This window comes from Pelophylax lessonae (assembly GCF_965119305.1).
Source record: "Pelophylax lessonae genome assembly, chromosome: 3".
NCBI lineage: Eukaryota > Metazoa > Chordata > Amphibia > Anura > Ranidae > Pelophylax > Pelophylax lessonae.
In genome coordinates this window covers 117,513,376-117,531,926 of record NC_138770.1, presented here as the reverse complement: position 1 = coordinate 117,531,926, position 18,551 = coordinate 117,513,376, and the positions used below count along the sequence as shown (strand labels likewise).

General features: G+C 42.5%; 2 protein-coding genes across 2 annotated transcripts in view; one reads left to right on the top strand and one right to left on the bottom strand.

The window, feature by feature from the left end:
- SF3B6 (splicing factor 3b subunit 6) overlaps positions 1-18,551 on the bottom strand; it is a 169,470-nt gene that overhangs the window by 140,065 nt on the left and 10,854 nt on the right. The gene's annotated exons all lie outside the window — the stretch shown is intronic.
- LOC309551722 (uncharacterized protein) lies at positions 474-18,233 on the top strand (the record flags this gene model as incomplete). Its single annotated transcript, XM_082252407.1, has 2 exons — positions 474-575; positions 17,502-18,233. Exon 2 carries the CDS (start codon positions 17,514-17,516, stop codon positions 18,231-18,233), a length of 720 nt encoding a protein of 239 aa, XP_082108533.1. The 5' UTR covers positions 474-575; positions 17,502-17,513.

Genomic DNA, 18,551 nt, shown 5'->3' with positions numbered 1-18,551 from the left:
CCACTGGACAACCAATAGAAGAGGAGAGAAGACTCAGGACTGCAGAGACAAGTGCCTGCAGATTTAGAGACGTGAAAAGGGCATTTTCTTTCTTTTTCTAATAGAAGAATCAGTTAGAGGGGAGTGGGAAGGGTAAGAGGAGGCTAATCTTTATCCCAGCGATAGTCTTTATATGTTGTTTTCTGCCAGGCTTGGTGCGTCACTACAACCCTTGTTGTGCACATTACATCTCAGGGTAGGCTGGTCAGCTCTGGAGAGATATGTTTACTAAGCACTCGGTAACATTTTAAGTGGAAACCACCCAGCCACCTTATTTTCCATAATTCAATAGCAGTATCCACTTTCAGAAAGTAAACAGTTCTGTACCCAAACATTGTACAGGTGACAAAGCTCAGACCTCCCACATCCTAACGGGAAGAGGTGACTTCTGTAAACACAGCGTGATCAATTCATTCTATTATACGGCACCAGATAAACACGCAGCACAGAGATTGTAATCAGACGAAGGCGCGTCTGTATTATATGCCGCTTTATATCTCCCAATATCAAGCCGCAGGATATTGATCATATTAGAGGTAAGAGAAGCAGAAGAGCTAATACTTTTTTTTATTGCATAACTCTTATAATTATAAGATTATAATTAGATTATAATTGCTTAGTTCTTCATCTAAGATTTCAAAACACTGTACATGATGTTTGCCAAATTAGTATTTGTTCCCACTAGATGCTCTTTTTAATTTTGGGCGGATTTGGGTGCACCAAATTTTAGTAAATCTCCACCTTTGTTTTATATGATTTTCCTGATGTTTTACATTTGGATTTGATTACATTTAGGATTAGGATGTTTCACTGTACACTATATTACCAAAAGTATTGGGACGCCTGCCTTTACACGCACATGAACTTTTAATGGCATCCTTGTCTTAGGGTTCAATATTGAGTTGCCCACCCTTTGCAGATATAACAGCTTCAACTCTTCTAGAAAGACTGTCCACAAGGTTTAGGAGTGTGTCTATGGGAATGTTTGACCATTCTTCCAGAAGCGTATTTTCGCTCATCCATGCCTTTATGGACCTAGTTTTGTGCACTGGTGTGCAGACATGTTGGAATAGGAGGAGGCCATCCCCAAACTGTTCCCACAAAGTTGGGAGCATGAAATTGTCCAAAATGTCTTGGTATGCTGACACCTTACGAGTTCCCTTCACTGGAACTAAGGGTCCAAGTCCAACTCCTGAAAAACAACCCCACACCATAATCCCCCCTCCAACAAATGATTGGATCAGTGCACAAAGCAAAGTCCATAAAGACATGGATGAGCGAGTTTGGGGTGGAGGAATTCGACTGCCTTGTCTTGACCTCAACCCAATAGAACACCTTTGAGATGAATTAGAGTGGAGACTGCAAGCCAGGCCTTCTCGTCCACATCAGTGCCTTACCTCACAAATGAGCTTCTGGAAGAATGGTCAAACATTCCCATAGACACACTACTAAACAATGTGGACAGCCTTCCCAGAAGAGTTGAAGCTGTAAAGGGTGGGCCAACTCCATATTGAACCCAACAGACAAAGACTGGGATGCCATTAATGTTCATGCCATTAAGTGTAAAATGCAGGTGTCACAATACTTTTGATAATATAGTGTAAGTGAATGAACCATAAAATGCATCAACCAAGAGATTGTTTTAAAATGCATTGCATTCCTCAGTACCTACATCTCCAGAATCACAGGAGAAACGTGTAGCCCAAACTAGAACTTTAGTGGTAGTAAATGGGAATATTTTCCCTGTAATCCATAAAAACCGGAGCAGGCAGATATTGCGAAAGCGTCTCTCATGTGTTCTAAAAATGGTGCAGCATGTGCCAAAATGATATACCTGTCTAGAACTTGTACTTGGATTTGGTGCATGCTGCCCCACTTAAGAATGCATTATGACACTTTGGCAAAAGTTGTTTGCAAGTTTCTCTCTGTACCCCAGTGTTAATTTTGGCAGCAAATTTCAATTTAGTTTTAGTCTTAGTCTTAGGACTAAAATGGCATTTTAGTTTTAGTCCCATTTTAGTCTTCTGCAAGTGTTTTAGTTTTAGTCGTATTTAGTCGACTAAAACTCCAGTACATTTTAGTCGACTAAAACGTCCTACATTTTAGTCGACTAAAACTCATTTTAGTCATCTATATTCGAATGGGTGTAGTTCAATTGTAATTTGTAATGCATTATTTAAGCATTTCTCTACAATTTCCAAACTCATTATACAGTAAACCCCCGCTCCATCGCGGTTCAGTTTTTGCGGTCCCGGTATATTGCGTTTTTTTTTGTAATGTTATTTTACTATATAAATCATTAACAATTAAATATTTTTGTGTTTTCCATAGCTCTTGCTATGTCTCTCAGTATCTTTTATGTGTTTAAATGAGTTTCTATCGTTTTAAAAGTGTGTTTAAAGACCTTAAAATGCTTCTACATGTACAGTGACAGTAAAAAAAACATGCCTACAATGCATTTTAATAGGGTTTTTCTATTTCGCGGATTTTCACTTTTCGCGTCTGGGTCCGGAACGTAACCCCTGCAAAGGAGGGGGGTTTACTGTATACTACTGCTGGTCCTGGAGTGAAAAATCTAATATGTTATTATTTATGGTGGTATTAAGCTTTCAGCATGCACCAGTTTTAATTTTGGCAGCAAATTTCGATTTAGTTTTAGTTATAGTCTTTTGACTAAAATGCCCTTTTAGTTTTAGTCGTATTTTAGTCATCTGAATTGTTTTAGTTTTAGTCATATTTTAGTCGACTAAAATTGTGTTAATTTAGTAGACGAAAACGTTTTAGTCGGTTTTAGTCGACGAAATTAACACTGCTGTACCCCAAAAGAGAGCTGGCCTTATTGAGCTCCGCTTTCGTAAGATACAAGCTGCCAGTGTTTTATTTTGAATTCGGAGCATTCATTGCAACACAATGTAGTAATGGCACATTCAATGCGCCACAATGTCCAAGTGGCGCATTTTAGAACTACCTGAAGTTGGTGCGCGAGTTGCGGTCAGAACCAAAAATGTTGCAGATGCTTCATGAGACTACTAATATACATTACCAAGAGGGATTACCACCAGATAAGTGGTGCAGAAGCATTATTCAATTCATCCTCCCCCCCCCCCCCCACCATGTAAAACTTATGCTGGCCATACACAATACGAAAAATCAAACTCAATTTTCGAAAAACGAGCACTCGGCTGTGAGAGATAACGATTTTGCCATCATGCAATGACCACATTTTGATTGATAAATCATTCAAAGGACATAAATGAATCTGTTCATTTTGTCACATAAGCCAAGTGCAAACAGTTGGGAAGAGAAACACTCTAACCTTTCAATGTATTGTTCATTCGTCAGAAATTTTCCAAACTTGTCCTTCGTTTTTGTGGGTCAAAAACATCACAAACAATTACCGATTTATCAAACTGAACTAACTGTCCAAATAATAGATTTTCAAACGATTCCTCGCATAGTATATGGCCAGCAATAAACTGGGTTTACTATATTTTGAGTAGATTAAAATGTGAGAAATCTCATGATATGTACTAAAATAAAAATAACATTTATAGTATAAACAGGGAAACAGTATTATTTTCTCTTGGGTAAAAATATAATTATTTTAGGTCTGTTGCATAGGCAGATGTGCCTCCTTCCCACATATATATATATATATATATATATATATATATATATAAACCCCAAAATTGAATGCCCATAGAACTTTATAGCGGTACATCTTGGACAGCAAACATATATAGAATATTTTAGGTAAAGTTAACACTGATGTGATGCAGGAAATGTGCGTTTCCCACATCACATCGCACAACATAGCAATCACACTGTGTTCATGCGATCTGCTGCTGGTGTCATTTAAACTTAACGATACCCCAAAAGCAGGTTGCATATTGAGGTTTGTTTGCCTAAATCAGAACGCATGGGTATGAACACCAATGCGATCCGATTGCAGTGCGGCAAAAAAAGGTGCCTGTACCTTTTTCGTGTGGATTCAGTACGATTTGAGCCATACAAAATGATGGGCTCAAATGCACTGGACAGAATTGCCTGTGCAAATCACACGTGATGTGACAGTGTGAACCGGCCCTTCATTTTATTGAATATTCACTTAAATAAAAATATATTTTCTTATACAAAAAAAAAATGTAGAAACTCAAAATAACACTGAAGAGCTGATTTGCTATTGTCAGTCTATTTTAGCATAGACATGCTCAAAGCTACATTAAATTCCACAAACTTACAATATGCTGTAAATTTCATAAACATACAGTATAAATGGATGAATGAATTGCATCATGAGTCTCAACATGTTTTGTGAATAATAATTCACTTCATCAGGAGTAGATGCTACTCACAGGGTGTCAACAAAAAGGAGATGTAATATATTAAAGCGGAGTTCCGGCCTTGGGGGTCAAATTTAGATACAAATACCCCCGGGACAGTCAGGGCTAGTACATTCCATAATGGAGAGACTTTGAACTATCCCGGGTTGCACTTACCTGCAAGAAGAAAGAGTTACCTTGAAAATTTCTTCTCCAGAGCTGCCATCTCAGGTGTGGGCAGCTGAAGCCAGCGGGTTCTCTTCTGCATCCTCTTCGGTGACGTTGGAGTCCCACAATGCCCTGCACCGACCCTGCTCGTCACTTCCGGTGCAGGCGCGTCATCCCTGCACAGCTTCTGGGCATGCCCAGAAGCTGTTTAGCAGGGAATGCTGCGCCTGCACCGGAAGTGACGAGCGGGGCCGGTGCAGGCGCATTGACTCCTGGGAGCGATGATGTTCAGCTCCCAGGAGTCATCGCAAGCAGGAAGTGACGGCGCGCGCCGCGGCCACAGAGGGAGGAAGTGGAAGGAAGGTGAGTATATTTTCTTCAATATCAAGGTAAGTGAACAAAAAAAAAAAATTGGGAGCATCCATTTCTTTTTCAGGTGGCACTCCGCAAGTGGATTTTTTTCGATTTTGAGGCCGGAACTCCACTTTAAGGAAAAGTATCATACATACCTAAACATAAAGTAGGCCACATGAATCTTCTGAACAATTGCACACATTTTGCACTTACAAAGCAGATTGAAGGAGAAGTTAAAACCAAAGAGCTTTATGGATGGTAACTGCCAGAGGGTGCCTGTCCCGGGAGCTGTGGGAAAGTGGGGGCCCCCACAGTCCAGTCCAACAAAAGGGGGGAGCTGACAGGAATAGACCACTATAGTCTTCTCAACCTTATTTCAGTCAAGACACCCTTTAACCTCTTTACGACCGCCCGCCGCAGATGTACTGCGGCAGGCAGCCGCTCCTGCGCAAATCGCCGTAACTGTCTCCGATTGCCGCCTGACACCCGCGATCGTTCTCCACTGAGAGAGGACGGTTGGCTGTTGTAAACACAGCTGACCATTCTTCTCCCTGGAATGATCATAGAGCCCCTGTGATCCTTCTATATAGGATTACAAGTCTCTATGGTCATTCCACAAGCCAGCCCCTCCCCCACAGTTAGAATCACTCCCCTAACTCACATTTAACCCCTTAATCACCCTCAATGTTAACCCCTCCCCTGCCAGTGTCATTATTACAGTAACAGTGCGTATTTGTAGCACTGATTACTGTAGTAATGTCACTGGTCCCCCCCAAAAGTGTCAAAAATGTCAGTCAGGGGTCCGATCTGTCTGCCGCAATGTTGCAGTCCTGCAAAAAAATCGCAGATCGCCGCCTTTACTAGTAAAAAAAAATAAAAAAATAAAAATGACATAAATCTTTCCCATAGTTAGTAGACGCGATAACTTTTGCGCAAAACAATCAAAGTACGCTTATTGTGATTTTTTTTACCAAAAATATGTAGCAGAAAACAAATTGGCCTAAAATGTTACAAAATTTAGATTTTTAAATTTTTTTTTTGGGAATGTTATATAGCAGAATGTGAAAACTATTGATTTGTTTTCAGAATTGTTGCTTTTTTTTGTGTAAAGCGCAAAAAATAAAAAATCGCACAGGTGATCAAATACCACCAAAAGAAAGCTCTATTTGTGAGGGGAAAAGGACATAAATTTCGTTTGGGTACAGTGTTGCCCGACCGCGCAATTGTCAGTTAAAGTCACGCAGTGCCAAGTTGAAAAAAGTGGCAAATCCTTCCGGTCTTAAAGTGGTTAAAATTCTGCAATAAGTATAAACAAAAAAGTCCTGGCGCTGTGGTTGCGGTGATCAGACGGCGGGGCTGGGATAATGGGGTCGGACAATGTCCCAAGAGGGTCCACCTTAAATGTCACATCCAAGTCTGGGCTGCTGCCTACCCTAACCCAGATTCCAACTGGGTGGAGAAAATAGCAACACAAAAAATCGGGTATGATGGCGCTCCCGGACAAAATGACATGAAAAGAAAGAAAAAACTTGGATGCTGCTCGGGATCTGGATAATGAACTTGTTTATTAAAATCAATAAAATAGGCTCCTGGTCAAGGAAAAACCAATGGTGTGCCAGGGAAGTAATGCTGAGCATGTAGACATAGTACCAAGGGGGATAACTCAAACAGCAAGGAGGACCCAGAGGCAGGGAAACAACGCCTTACCACCAGTAAGGTCTGGACAGTGTGTCACCTGTGGATGTGCTGACCGACAGCCTCGATCGGATCGGGAGCCTTCGCTGCGGGTGAGTCTCCAGATGGGGCGATGCCTGGGGTGAGGAGAGGTGGATGGAGGGGTGATATCCTCAAACCCCGACCTGCAGCTCCGGTGGTGGTGCGCGCCCGAGGTGGCAGCGGCCGCTGCTCGTCAGTCCCTACTGACGCGGCGCCGGGAGATGACGTCACCAGGTGCCTAGCGCCGATATGCGCACCAGGGGCTGGACCCACGATGTAGCCGGAAGTGTGGAGGTGGCTCACCAACGACCCGGCTCTTGCATCACCAAAGGGTCACCTGGCGGAGCTATTGGGGAATGCCACAATTGGAGGGAAATGACATGTTTCGGGCCAAGCCCTTCTTCAGATCTCCTGTGGCTAACTGAAAATGGCACATATATAGGGTATGGGGAGGAAGAGGCGTTGCCCCCCACTCTCTGGCTCCACCTTGTGTCCAATCATGATAAATATAAAACAATAACATAATGACATGACAAAACAAAAACAAACCAACAAATATCATGGAAAATAAATGGAAGAAAAATATATAGACAATATTTGAAAATTGTGACGTCAATTTCTTCTCCCTTCGGTTTGTAGTACACCGTACTTTTATCATCTCCCCAAGGTCCACAAATCTTTGGTGGACCCTCCTGGCAGGCCCATTGTGGCCGGCACTAATAGTTTCATCAGCGGCCTGTCCGAATATATTGATTGGTTTCTACAACCCGTAGTACAACAGCTGCCATCATATATTCGTGACTCGGGCCACGTACTGGACACATTGAAACATTACCCTTGGGAGAGTCACTATCATTGGGCCTCCCTAGACGTGTGTTCTTTGTACACGTCCATCCCCCATGATGTGGGCATTCGAGCCCTGCAACATTTTCTCACCAAGGATGGCCAACTTAATTCCCGCCAGGTTGCCTTTCTAGTGGATGGTACACAGTTTTGTCTTGAACATAATTATTTTTCCTTTTTGGATAAATTTTATTTACAAACCCATGGCACAGCGATGGGTGCAAGTTTTGCACCCTGCTATGCCAACCTGACGATGGGACTGTGGGAAGAGTTCCAGGTCTGGCACAACAACCCGTTCTCCAAACACCTAGTCTATTATGGCCGCTACATAGATGATGTTCTGATCATCTGGGACGGGGACCTCGACATCTTCCAGGCCTTCGTCGACCACTGCAACAGCAACACCTTCGGGTTATCCTTTACCCATGTTATAGACCCTGTGCGTCTGGTCTTCCTTGATCTGGAGCTCACACACGCCGACAACGCGATTGTGACCCTCAATCACATCAAATCGGTGGCTGGCAACTCTTATCTTCATTATGAGAGTTGCCACCACCCATCTTGGAAGACTAATATTCCCAAGGGACAGTTTCTGCGGTTACGCAGAAACTGTTCCCGTCTGGAAGATTATGAAACCCAGGGTCAACTCATGAGAGTGAGTTTTTTGGAAAAAGGATTCCCGGAGGAGTTGGTTCTAAAGGCATTCACTGAGTGCAGGGACATATCCCCTTCCCGCCCATCTGGGCCCACCTCCACTTTGCAAACCATCCCCAAAGCCCGATTCATTACCGGGTTTAACAATAACTTCAGACATATTTCCCATATTCTGAAGAAACATTGGTCAATATTACTTTCTGATCCCAGACTAGGCCCCCATCTCCCAGCAGCCCCCCATGTGGTTTACAGGAGGGCACGGACCATCAAGAACGTCATAGCTCCCAGCAAAATTAACGCATCCACGTCCAATAGGCCCTTGGACATCAGGTCATATTTTAGCGACAAAGTAGGCACCTTTCAGTGTAGGAAGAGAGGGTGCCTCACATGTTGCTTTATTCAGCATGGCCGTGAATCCTTCTGTGACTCCTCTGGCAAGAGCTACAGCATACGCCAATTCATCACTTGCACCACAGAATATGTGGTATATATATTACAATGTCCTTGCAATTTACTTTACGTGGGCCGCACCATCCGTCATCTGCGCACACGGATTGGTGAGCACCGTAGAGGTATTTTGCAGGGACTAAATACTAAAAATGGGAAACCACCCCATAGTGTGCCCCGACACTTTGCCACCCACCATAAGAGCCTAGTACAGGACCTTAGGGTGTGGGCGGTTGAGTGCGTACCCAAGGGTTCCTTGTCCAGTAATGAACGTCTCTCCTTGCTTTGCAAGAGAGAGACGTTCTGGATTTATAAGCTCAATACTCTGTCCCCCCATGGGTTGAACGAGGAGCTCGACGCTTACACTGTGGTGTAACTTCCTCTTGGTTGGGCTCAAGGTCGTCATCTGTCATTTTTCATTTTCTATAAAAAAATAAAAAAAAAAAAAAAAAAAAAAATTTTTTTTTTCTCACAATTTTCAAATATTGTCTATATATTTTTCTTCCATTTATTTTCCATGATATTTGTTGGTTTGTTTTTGTTTTGTCATGTCATTATGTTATTGTTTTATATTTATCATGATTGGACACAAGGTGGAGCCAGAGAGTGGGGGGCAACGCCTCTTCCTCCCCATACCCTATATATGTGCCATTTTCAGTTAGCCACAGGAGATCTGAAGAAGGGCTTGGCCCGAAACATGTCATTTCCCTCCAATTGTGGCATTCCCCAATAGCTCCGCCAGGTGACCCTTTGGTGATGCAAGAGCCGGGTCGTTGGTGAGCCACCTCCACACTTCCGGCTACATCGTGGGTCCAGCCCCTGGTGCGCATATCGGCGCTAGGCACCTGGTGACGTCATCTCCCCGCGCCGCGTCAGTAGGGACTGACGAGCAGCGGCCGCTGCCACCTCGGGCGCGCACCACCACCGGAGCTGCAGGTCGGGGTTTGAGGATATCACCCCTCCATCCACCTCTCCTCACCCCAGGCATCGCCCCATCTGGAGACTCACCCGCAGCGAAGGCTCCCGATCCGATCGAGGCTGTCGGTCAGCACATCCACAGGTGACACACTGTCCAGACCTTACTGGTGGTAAGGCGTTGTTTCCCTGCCTCTGGGTCCTCCTTGCTGTTTGAGTTATCCCCCTTGGTACTATGTCTACATGCTCAGCATTACTTCCCTGGCACACCATTGGTTTTTCCTTGACCAGGAGCCTATTTTATTGATTTTAATAAACAAGTTCATTATCCAGATCCCGAGCAGCATCCAAGTTTTTTCTTTCTTTTCATGTCATTTTGTCCGGGAGCGCCATCATACCCGATTTTTTGTGTTGCTGTTAAAATTCTGCACAATCTCGAGGCACCCTATTTAAAAAAACAAAAAAACAAAGCTAATTGTGTTACATAATTCAGGAACATCCACCCATGTAGAACACCTAATGTTGGAGGTGATTAAGCCTAGGTTCACACTAATGCCATGCAGGAAACCCCCGTGATCCGTGCATGTGCCATCTGCAGCCGGTGTCAATGCAATCTTACGGATACCCCAAATTCAGGTCACATGCACAGTGCCTTATATGGTGGAAGCACGCTATTCCCTTTTACATTTGCATAGAATAGATTTGTCCAAAGAACAATAAATAATCTATGATTTCATAAAAAAAGATATAAATAACAAAAAAATCGATACTCAAACAAAGAGTCCATTGTGATAAAAGCTGTGCAAAAAAGTGTGCTTGCCTGCACTGGATGGCATAGTACAAAAGTACTATGCAATCTCTTTGCAGTGCTGTTCCAAAATAGGTGCATGCATGACTGTGGAGCGATGCAGTGCGATTTTAGCCCATTCATTTTGACTAGGCTCAAACCAATTAATTTTGGTCCGATTGCGATGCAAACTGTATGGCTGAATTTGCATTGCACAGACATCGCATGTGATCTGCACAGCAATGCGGTATGAATCACATGACATGTCTGGGTTCGCACCAGTGGGAACTTAGCATAAGCAATACCAAAAGCCGCAGGCAGATCCTCCAAAACATTGCTTGACACAAACAGTGTAGTGATATATTACAGTGACTCCATCAATAATCTGTTCATGTGAACCGGACTGGGTAACTATTTAAGGAGTGTTGGGGGGGGTTCTGTGATGGGGGGGGGGGGGTGAAGGGTTTTAGTGAATGCCATAAGTCAGTAACGTGCAGCAGGAAGGGGTTAATGTACTGGTCACTGATGCATTAGTGACCAGAGGCAATTAACCTCTTTGGGCTGTATTAATTGTGCCAGTGTCAATGTTAATTAACCCCCTTATGCTGTAGCATGAAGGGGTAATGAATACTGCCAGTGGCCACTAATGCAGTGCAAAAGGGTTAATTAACACCACCACTGCCCACCAATGGGGAGGGATATTTTAATCAGAACCTCCGCTGACCATCAGCCTAGGTTCACATATATATGCAGGTGCAGGACTGCACATAAATTGCGTTGCTGTGCGGACAACGCATGGGGGTGCTATTAACTCTTAATGGCACCCCCACATATTAACCACTTTAGCCCCAGAGGATTTGGCTGCTCAATGACCAGGCCCTATTTTGCGATTCGGCACTGCGTGAACTTAACGGACAATTGCGCAGTCGTGTGACGCTGTACCAAAACAAAATTGACGTCCTTTTTTCCCCACAAACAGAACTTTCTTTTGGTGGTATTTGATCACCTCTACGATTTTAATTTTTTGCGCTATAAACAAAAAAAGAGCAACAATTTTGAAAAAATGTGAACTCAGTGTTGCAGCGCTGCTTAAACAATACATATAGTAGAATGAATAAATAATCTACTTATAACAATGTGCAAAAGTGCTGAATATACCGTGCAAATTTCGCAAAATCACGTATAAATAATTCAAATTCATGCATCAAAATTCATATAAATTATAAAGTCCATTTAAAGTCCATTAAAGTGCAAAATAAGGTGCTCCTGTGCTTCCTCTGTGCGTGAAAGGGGATGACCCCCCTGTGGTTTTCTACTTACCACAATGCACTTGTTAGGAAGCATATAACAATATAATCCTCATAATCTTAGACTTGGAATCCGTGATATCGCTGGAAAAATCCTTGATGGTATAAGTATAATATCCCAGAGTTCCCTCATGGAGAAAAAGAACCATCCATAGTGAAGTATGTTTTAACCAATTTTATTAGAACAGACAAGAAATATACTCACAAACATAGTATAAATGTAGGCATGTAAGACACGGCACGGTGGTTTGCTTGTCCCGCAGCGTGCGCTCCACCGGCCGGATATGGTGTGGCAGTCCACTCAGCCAATTGCTAGACGCGTTTCGCTGTCAATCACAGCGTCATCTGTAGCTAAAGTACTGAGCGTACTAGGGACTTTTTTTATACACTTAAGCCACTCCTTCTTCCTTGCCTTGCTCCGATCAACTACGATCGCTGGCTAGTTAATTCCGATATACTGAAAATCTGATTAGGATGCTAATGAGTTTAGGCTGGAGTTATTTCTGGAGAAGTGAGCAGCTCTACTCCAAACTTTTACTGAATTAGGCCCTTTGTGTCTGAGGGAGAGACAAAGGGTGTCTTACATGCCTACATTTATACTATGTTTGTGAGTATATTTCTTGTCTGTTCTAATAAAATTGGTTAAAACGTACTTCACTATGGATGGTTCTTTTTCTTCATGAGGGAACTCTGGGATATTATACTTATACCATCAAGGATTTTTCCAGCGATATCACGGATTCCAAGTCTAGGATTATGAGGATTATATTGTCATATGCTTCCTAACAAGTGCATTGTGGTCCCCTTTCACGCACAGAGAAAGCACAGGATCACCTTATTTTGCACTTTAATGGACTATAAATGGACTTTATAATTTATATGAATTTTGATGTATGAATTTGAATTATTTATACGTGATTTTACGAAATTTGCACGGTATATTCAGCACTTTTGCACATTGTTATAAGTAGATTATTTATTCATTCTACTATATGTATTGTTTAAGCAACGCTGCAACACTGAGTTCACATTATTTAAAGAGCACTAGCACTTTATTTGCAGCAAGCAGCTTTTGATTGCACAGACACTTTTTTGAATCATAGTTATTCACTTATTTATTTTGTATTTTACCATAAGCACGAGGTTTTTACTGTTATAAATTTTGAAAAAATAACAATATTTTTCACTTTTTTTTTTATATGAAATTCTCAAATAAAAAAAGTAAAAATCAAATTTTTTTAACATTTTAGGCCAATTTGTTTTCTGCTACATATATTTGGTAAAAAAAATTGCAATAAGTGCATTTTGATTGGTTTGCGTAAAAGTTATTGCGTTTACTAACTAAGGGAAAGGTTTATGTCATTTTTTTTTTTTTTTTTTACTAGTAATGGCGGCGAATTGCGATTTTTTTTTTGCGGGACTGCGATATTGCGGCGGACAGATCGGACCCCTAACTGAAATTTTGGACACTTTTGGGGGTACCAGTGACATTACTACAGTAATCAGTGCTAAAAAAAAACACTGTTACTGTAAAAATGGCACTGGCAGGGAAGGGGTTAACAGTATGTGTGATCAAGGGGTTAAATGTGTCCCTAGGGGCGTGATTCTAACTGTCAGGGGGCGTGGCTTGTGAAGTCATCACAGAGACATGCGATCCTATATAGCAGGATCACATAGTCTGTGATCACTTCAGGGAGAATGACAGACAGCTGTAATTACATCAGCCATCTGTCCTTCTCTCTCAGCTTCGGGAGATGGCGAGTGGCCGGCGGCCATCCGAGCCGCCGGTCACACACTCTGGCTCCCCAGCTGACGAGCAGGGGCGGGTGCGCTTCCCCCCTAGAGTCTCCTGAGCGAGCGACGTAGTACTACGTCTCTTTGCCCAGGAGCAGCTGCCTGCCGCAGTATAACTGCGGCGGGCGGGGCTCAAGTGTTTAAAAAATGTGGTGTAGTTTCCCACACATGGAAATCACATGGTACAAAAACACTGTGCGATTTCTATGTGGCCACATTTCCAAATAGGTGCAGGGACTTTTTCCCTGGAGAAAACGCAGAAACAGCACGCACAGTCGCATATATGTGAACCCGGCCTCAGTGCAGAAAGTTTAACCACTTCAAAACTGGTCCAATTTGAACATTTCTCACATACATGTAAAAATCTGCATTTTTTTCTGCTAGAAAATTACTCAGAACCCCCAAACATTATATATTTTCTGAAAGCAAAGACCCTGAAGAATAAAATGATGGTAGTTGCAGACTTTTTTGTCACACCAAACGCTAATTTTCAGGAAAAAAATACACTTTAATGAATTTTAGTGCACACAAACACATTATAATACCGAATTATTTATAAAATATAAAAGATGATATTACGCTGAGTAAATAGATACCAAACATGTCATGCTTTAAAATTAAGCACACCAGAGGAATGGTGACAAACTACAGTCCATTCAATTATATATAGGCAACACTTTAAAAACCTTTACAGGTTACCAGTTCAGAGTTACACAGGAGGTCTGGTGCTAGATTTTTTACTGCCCCCCAACTCCCCCTCCAACCACCTACCTGAACAAGTAGGTGCAGATACTCAGGGATGCACAGTTTGCCATCTTCGCCCTGGGTGCTGAATGACCTTGTCCCGGCACTGCTTCCGACAAAAAATAAATAAATAAATGAATTATATAGGTTTACAATAATGCCTGCTATTTACAGTACGGGTCTATTTATACAATATTTGTTGTGGACAAATTACACACACATTTGTGTAGGCTGGAGAAATGTTCCCTATACATTCTCTAGTAGATTAATTCCTGTGATTGTCATCTCCATCTACTGGATAAAACATGGTGTATTTTCTCATTGAGAATTTTCAGAAAAATACTGCATTTTGGCCACTAGATGGAGCTGATGGACACAAGATTTAAACGATTACAGAAATTACAGCCAGTAATTAGACACCCCAGAAGAGGAGAAGGCTATAAGATGACAGGAGGGGGAATTGTGGCTGTGCTAGGAAACTGGCTCATCTGGCTGTGGTCAAACTCCCCTAGAAAATTCAAAGACTAAAATGAATGAAAATAAGTTTTGGAAAGGCAAGTAACCTTTTAATTTGCGTGATTTTTATTTGCTTTTACCTCAATTTTTATTATTTGGCGACAGGGTATTTTCATGCCTATAGTGATATAGGCAAGGAAAGTAAGACATACGTCCACATCGACCAGTTATAAAGGCTTTAAAGAAAATGGATATCCCGATACCAATTTATCTAGGGGAATACTGTAACTATATTTATACCTAAATATGTATATAAATATAAATATATATTTATATATAAAAAAATAACTAATCAATTGTTAATGGTACACAGTGATATAACCAAAGGTTTTTCAGTTATAGTATACAAACACTTTAAGAAAAATTAATTAGATGTATTGATTTAAACAGTCATCATTTTAAAATGATATATTGCTTTTTAATTGGATTGCAAGGGTTTCATTTTTTTTTTTTTTTTTTACTGCTGTGATTTTGTTATTAAAGGGTGACTTCTCTTTCATAAAAATATAGTAAGACAAAAAAAATAAAAATACAGCATGCACAATTTCTACCCATGCCATATTGTAATTTAATGTTATTAATAAATATTATCATTAAAAATTACCTTTCCTTTTCAACCTGGAGCCGCTGTAAATGTCTGTAAAATTCAATGCAATATGGCAGCCTGGAGGCCTTCTGTAAACCGTTGGTTGAGGGTGGACCCCAGAAATGTCATTTTCTGCTTGTGTGATTGGCTCACTGATTTTCCCCAAAGTCTGCACTAAGATACAAGTGAAAGTTTAGCCATCCTCTAGGAATTCTAGTTTGGTGAGATACTTCTAAAGTGATGCAGACACTGCAACTTTTCATATCAGAACCTTGCAAGCACATCCACTGATTAAAGCAGTAGTATACCGCTTTTTGACACTTTTAACTACAGGTAAGCCTATAATAAGACTTACCTGTAGGTACAATTAATATCTCCTAAACCGTCACTGTTTAGGAGATATTTGCACTGCATGCAGCCGCTCACGCGAGCGGCGCATGTGCTCTGAAGGTCCGGCGGACCTTCAGCTTTCCATGCCGGGAGCTTGCCGGAATAATGACTCCCGCACCAATCACAGCGCCGGAGCCGCTGAACCCAGAAGAGACGCCGAGGGATCATGTCAGCGCCCGCAGCGATGTCCGGGGGTCCATGTCGGGGCTTCGTTCTAAGGTAAGTAATACATAATGAGCTAGTATGCATCATGGTGAAGGGGGGATTATGGTGTGGGGTTGTTTTTCAGGGTTTGGGCTTGGCCCCTTAGTTCCAGTGAAGGGAACTCTTAAGGCATCAGCATACCAAGACATTTTGGACAATTTCATGCTCCCAACTTTGTGGGAAGAGTTTGGGGATGGCCCCTTCCTGTTCCATCATGACTGCACACCAATGCACAAAGCAAGCTCCATAAAGACATGGATAAGCGAGTTTGGGGCGGAGTAACTTGACTGGCCTGCCCAGAGTCCTGACCTCAACCTGATAGAACACCTTTGGGATGAATTAGAGCGAAAACTGCGAGTTAGGCCTTCTCATCCAAATCAGTGCCTGACCTCACAAATGCGCTTTTGGAAGAATGGTCAAACATTCCCATAGACATGTTTGTGGACAGCCTTCCCAGGAGAGTTGAAGCTGTTAAAGCTGCAAAGGGTGGGCCAACTCAATATTGAACCCTACAGACTAAGACTGGGATGCCATTAACCACTTTAACCACTTCCGCACTGCTCACTAGAGCTGTACTGCGGCAAAGTGGCTCGATAACGTCTGGCGACGTAGACCTACGTCACCAGACATTCCCCTCTCTCGGCGGCGCGTGCGCGCCGCTGGAGGCTCGCTCCTGCTGTATTCAGTCACAGCGGGAGTCGGGCCAGGGGAGGAGCGGCGGCAATCGCCGCTGCTCTTCCCTAATCGTCGGGGAATCGAGTGTGGAGATCCGCCCGCTTGTGTAAACACAAGCGGGCGGATCTCCTAAGTGACAGGCAGGGTCAAATTGCAGGGTTCAGCATAGCTGAACCTGCGATCTGTCCTTGTGTCATATAGTCCCCTCCCCCCACACACGTCAGTAAGCACCAGGCATACATTAACCCCTTGATCACCAATAAAAATTAACCCCTTCCCTGCCAGTGTCATTTTTACAGTAACAGTGCATATTTATAGCACTGATTACTGTGGTAATGTCACTGGTACCCCCAAAAGTGTCAAAAATGTCAGTCAAGGGTCCGATCTGTCCGCCGCAATGTCGCAGTCCCGCAAAAAAAAAATCGCAGATTGCCGCCATTACTCGTTAAAAAAAAAACACCAAAAATGACAAAAATCTTTCCCTTAGTTAGTAAACGCGATAACTTTTGCGCAAACCAATCAAAATACGCTTATTGCAATTTTTTTTACCAAACATAGGTAGCAGACAACAAATTGGCCAAAAATTTTAAAAAAATTTGATTTTTACATTTTTTTGGGGGGGAATTTCATATAAAAAAATGTGAAAATATTATTTTTTCAAAATTTACGCTCTTTTTTTGTTTATAGCGCAAAAAGTAAAAATCGCACAGGTGATCAAATATCCCCAAAAGAAAGCCCTGATTATGGGAAAAAAAGGACGTAAATTTAGTTTGGGTACGGCGTCGCACGACCGCGCAATTGTCAGTAAAAGTCGCACAGTGCCGAATCGCAAAAAGTGGCCCAGATGTAAGACAGCAAAATCCTCCGGTGGTAAAGTGGTTAAAGTTCATGTGCGTGTAAAGGCAGGCGTCCCAATACTTTTGGTATTATAGTGTAGATTTCACAGAGTTGATTGTTTTTTTCAGTTACACTTTGAGGCATTTTTAACCTTTTTGTCTTTCTTTCCTATTTTACTACTTGTATCTTTTATCTTTGAACAGGACTTTCACCACATGTCTTCAATGGATCCACCACCTAAGCACCGCCCCAAGTCTGCCCCAGTTATAACCAATGCTTATGTCCAGAACAAACGAGAGGACGCGTGTCTATGTGAGAAGTTGGACAGCATACATTACCAGCACTATGCCGGCCTCATCAAGCTGAAGCAAGCTGTAGACCACATCGCAAGACAAAAGAAAGTCCTGCTTACCCAACGGGCCATTACACCTCAATCTACACTGGATCACGTCCTGGATGAAATCCATACTTACAAAAAGGATAAGCAGGGCTCCAGTCTCAGCAAGAGCTTCTTGCCCACCGGCACAGAACTCTATGCCGATAACAGTACACGTTCAAAATGGCCTCCATTTTGTCAGGGTTTGCCCAACGTATATAAACATCGGGAAAGGAAAACGTTTCCCTTTGTTGCTTCAGGCGGAATAGTTCCAATCATGGAAAACACAGAGATGAAATCGGTGGAAAGACATCCGCAGGGTTTGGAGAAATTAGCAAGGAGACCTCGAGCCACCTCCCCCCTGGAGAGGAGATCCCACAGCAGTATGGATTTACTGACGTATAAGCAACTGAGGGAGATCTCCTGCATAGAAAAGATTTCTGTGAGGGAAGCTGAGCACCAAAAACAACTCATGCAATCTGAAAAAAAGAACATGAACATCGAGCTGGACAATGCCCTGCAAGAGAAAGTGCACAACTTCCTCAAGAAGCTTGAATAAACACTGCTTAACTATTGGGGCTCATGTACACTTGGGGGGGGGGGGGTGGAAAAAAAGTGTAAACGCTCCTCTAACGCCCCCAACCACTCCCTCTTCAGGTGGTTGCAAACCCTTACTTATACCCAGTGAAGTGACTGGCCTTAGGTGATACACACACATGAAACAAATCCTTCTACATAAGTTGTACTTGTCTGTCTGCAGTCTTCTCTTCTACAGCTATAGTCCAGAATTTCCAAAGCTTGTCCAAGCTGTCAGAAAGCAGGGGGTGGAGAACTGAAATTACACACTGCAGATCTCATTGAGGAGAGCTCTGAAAGC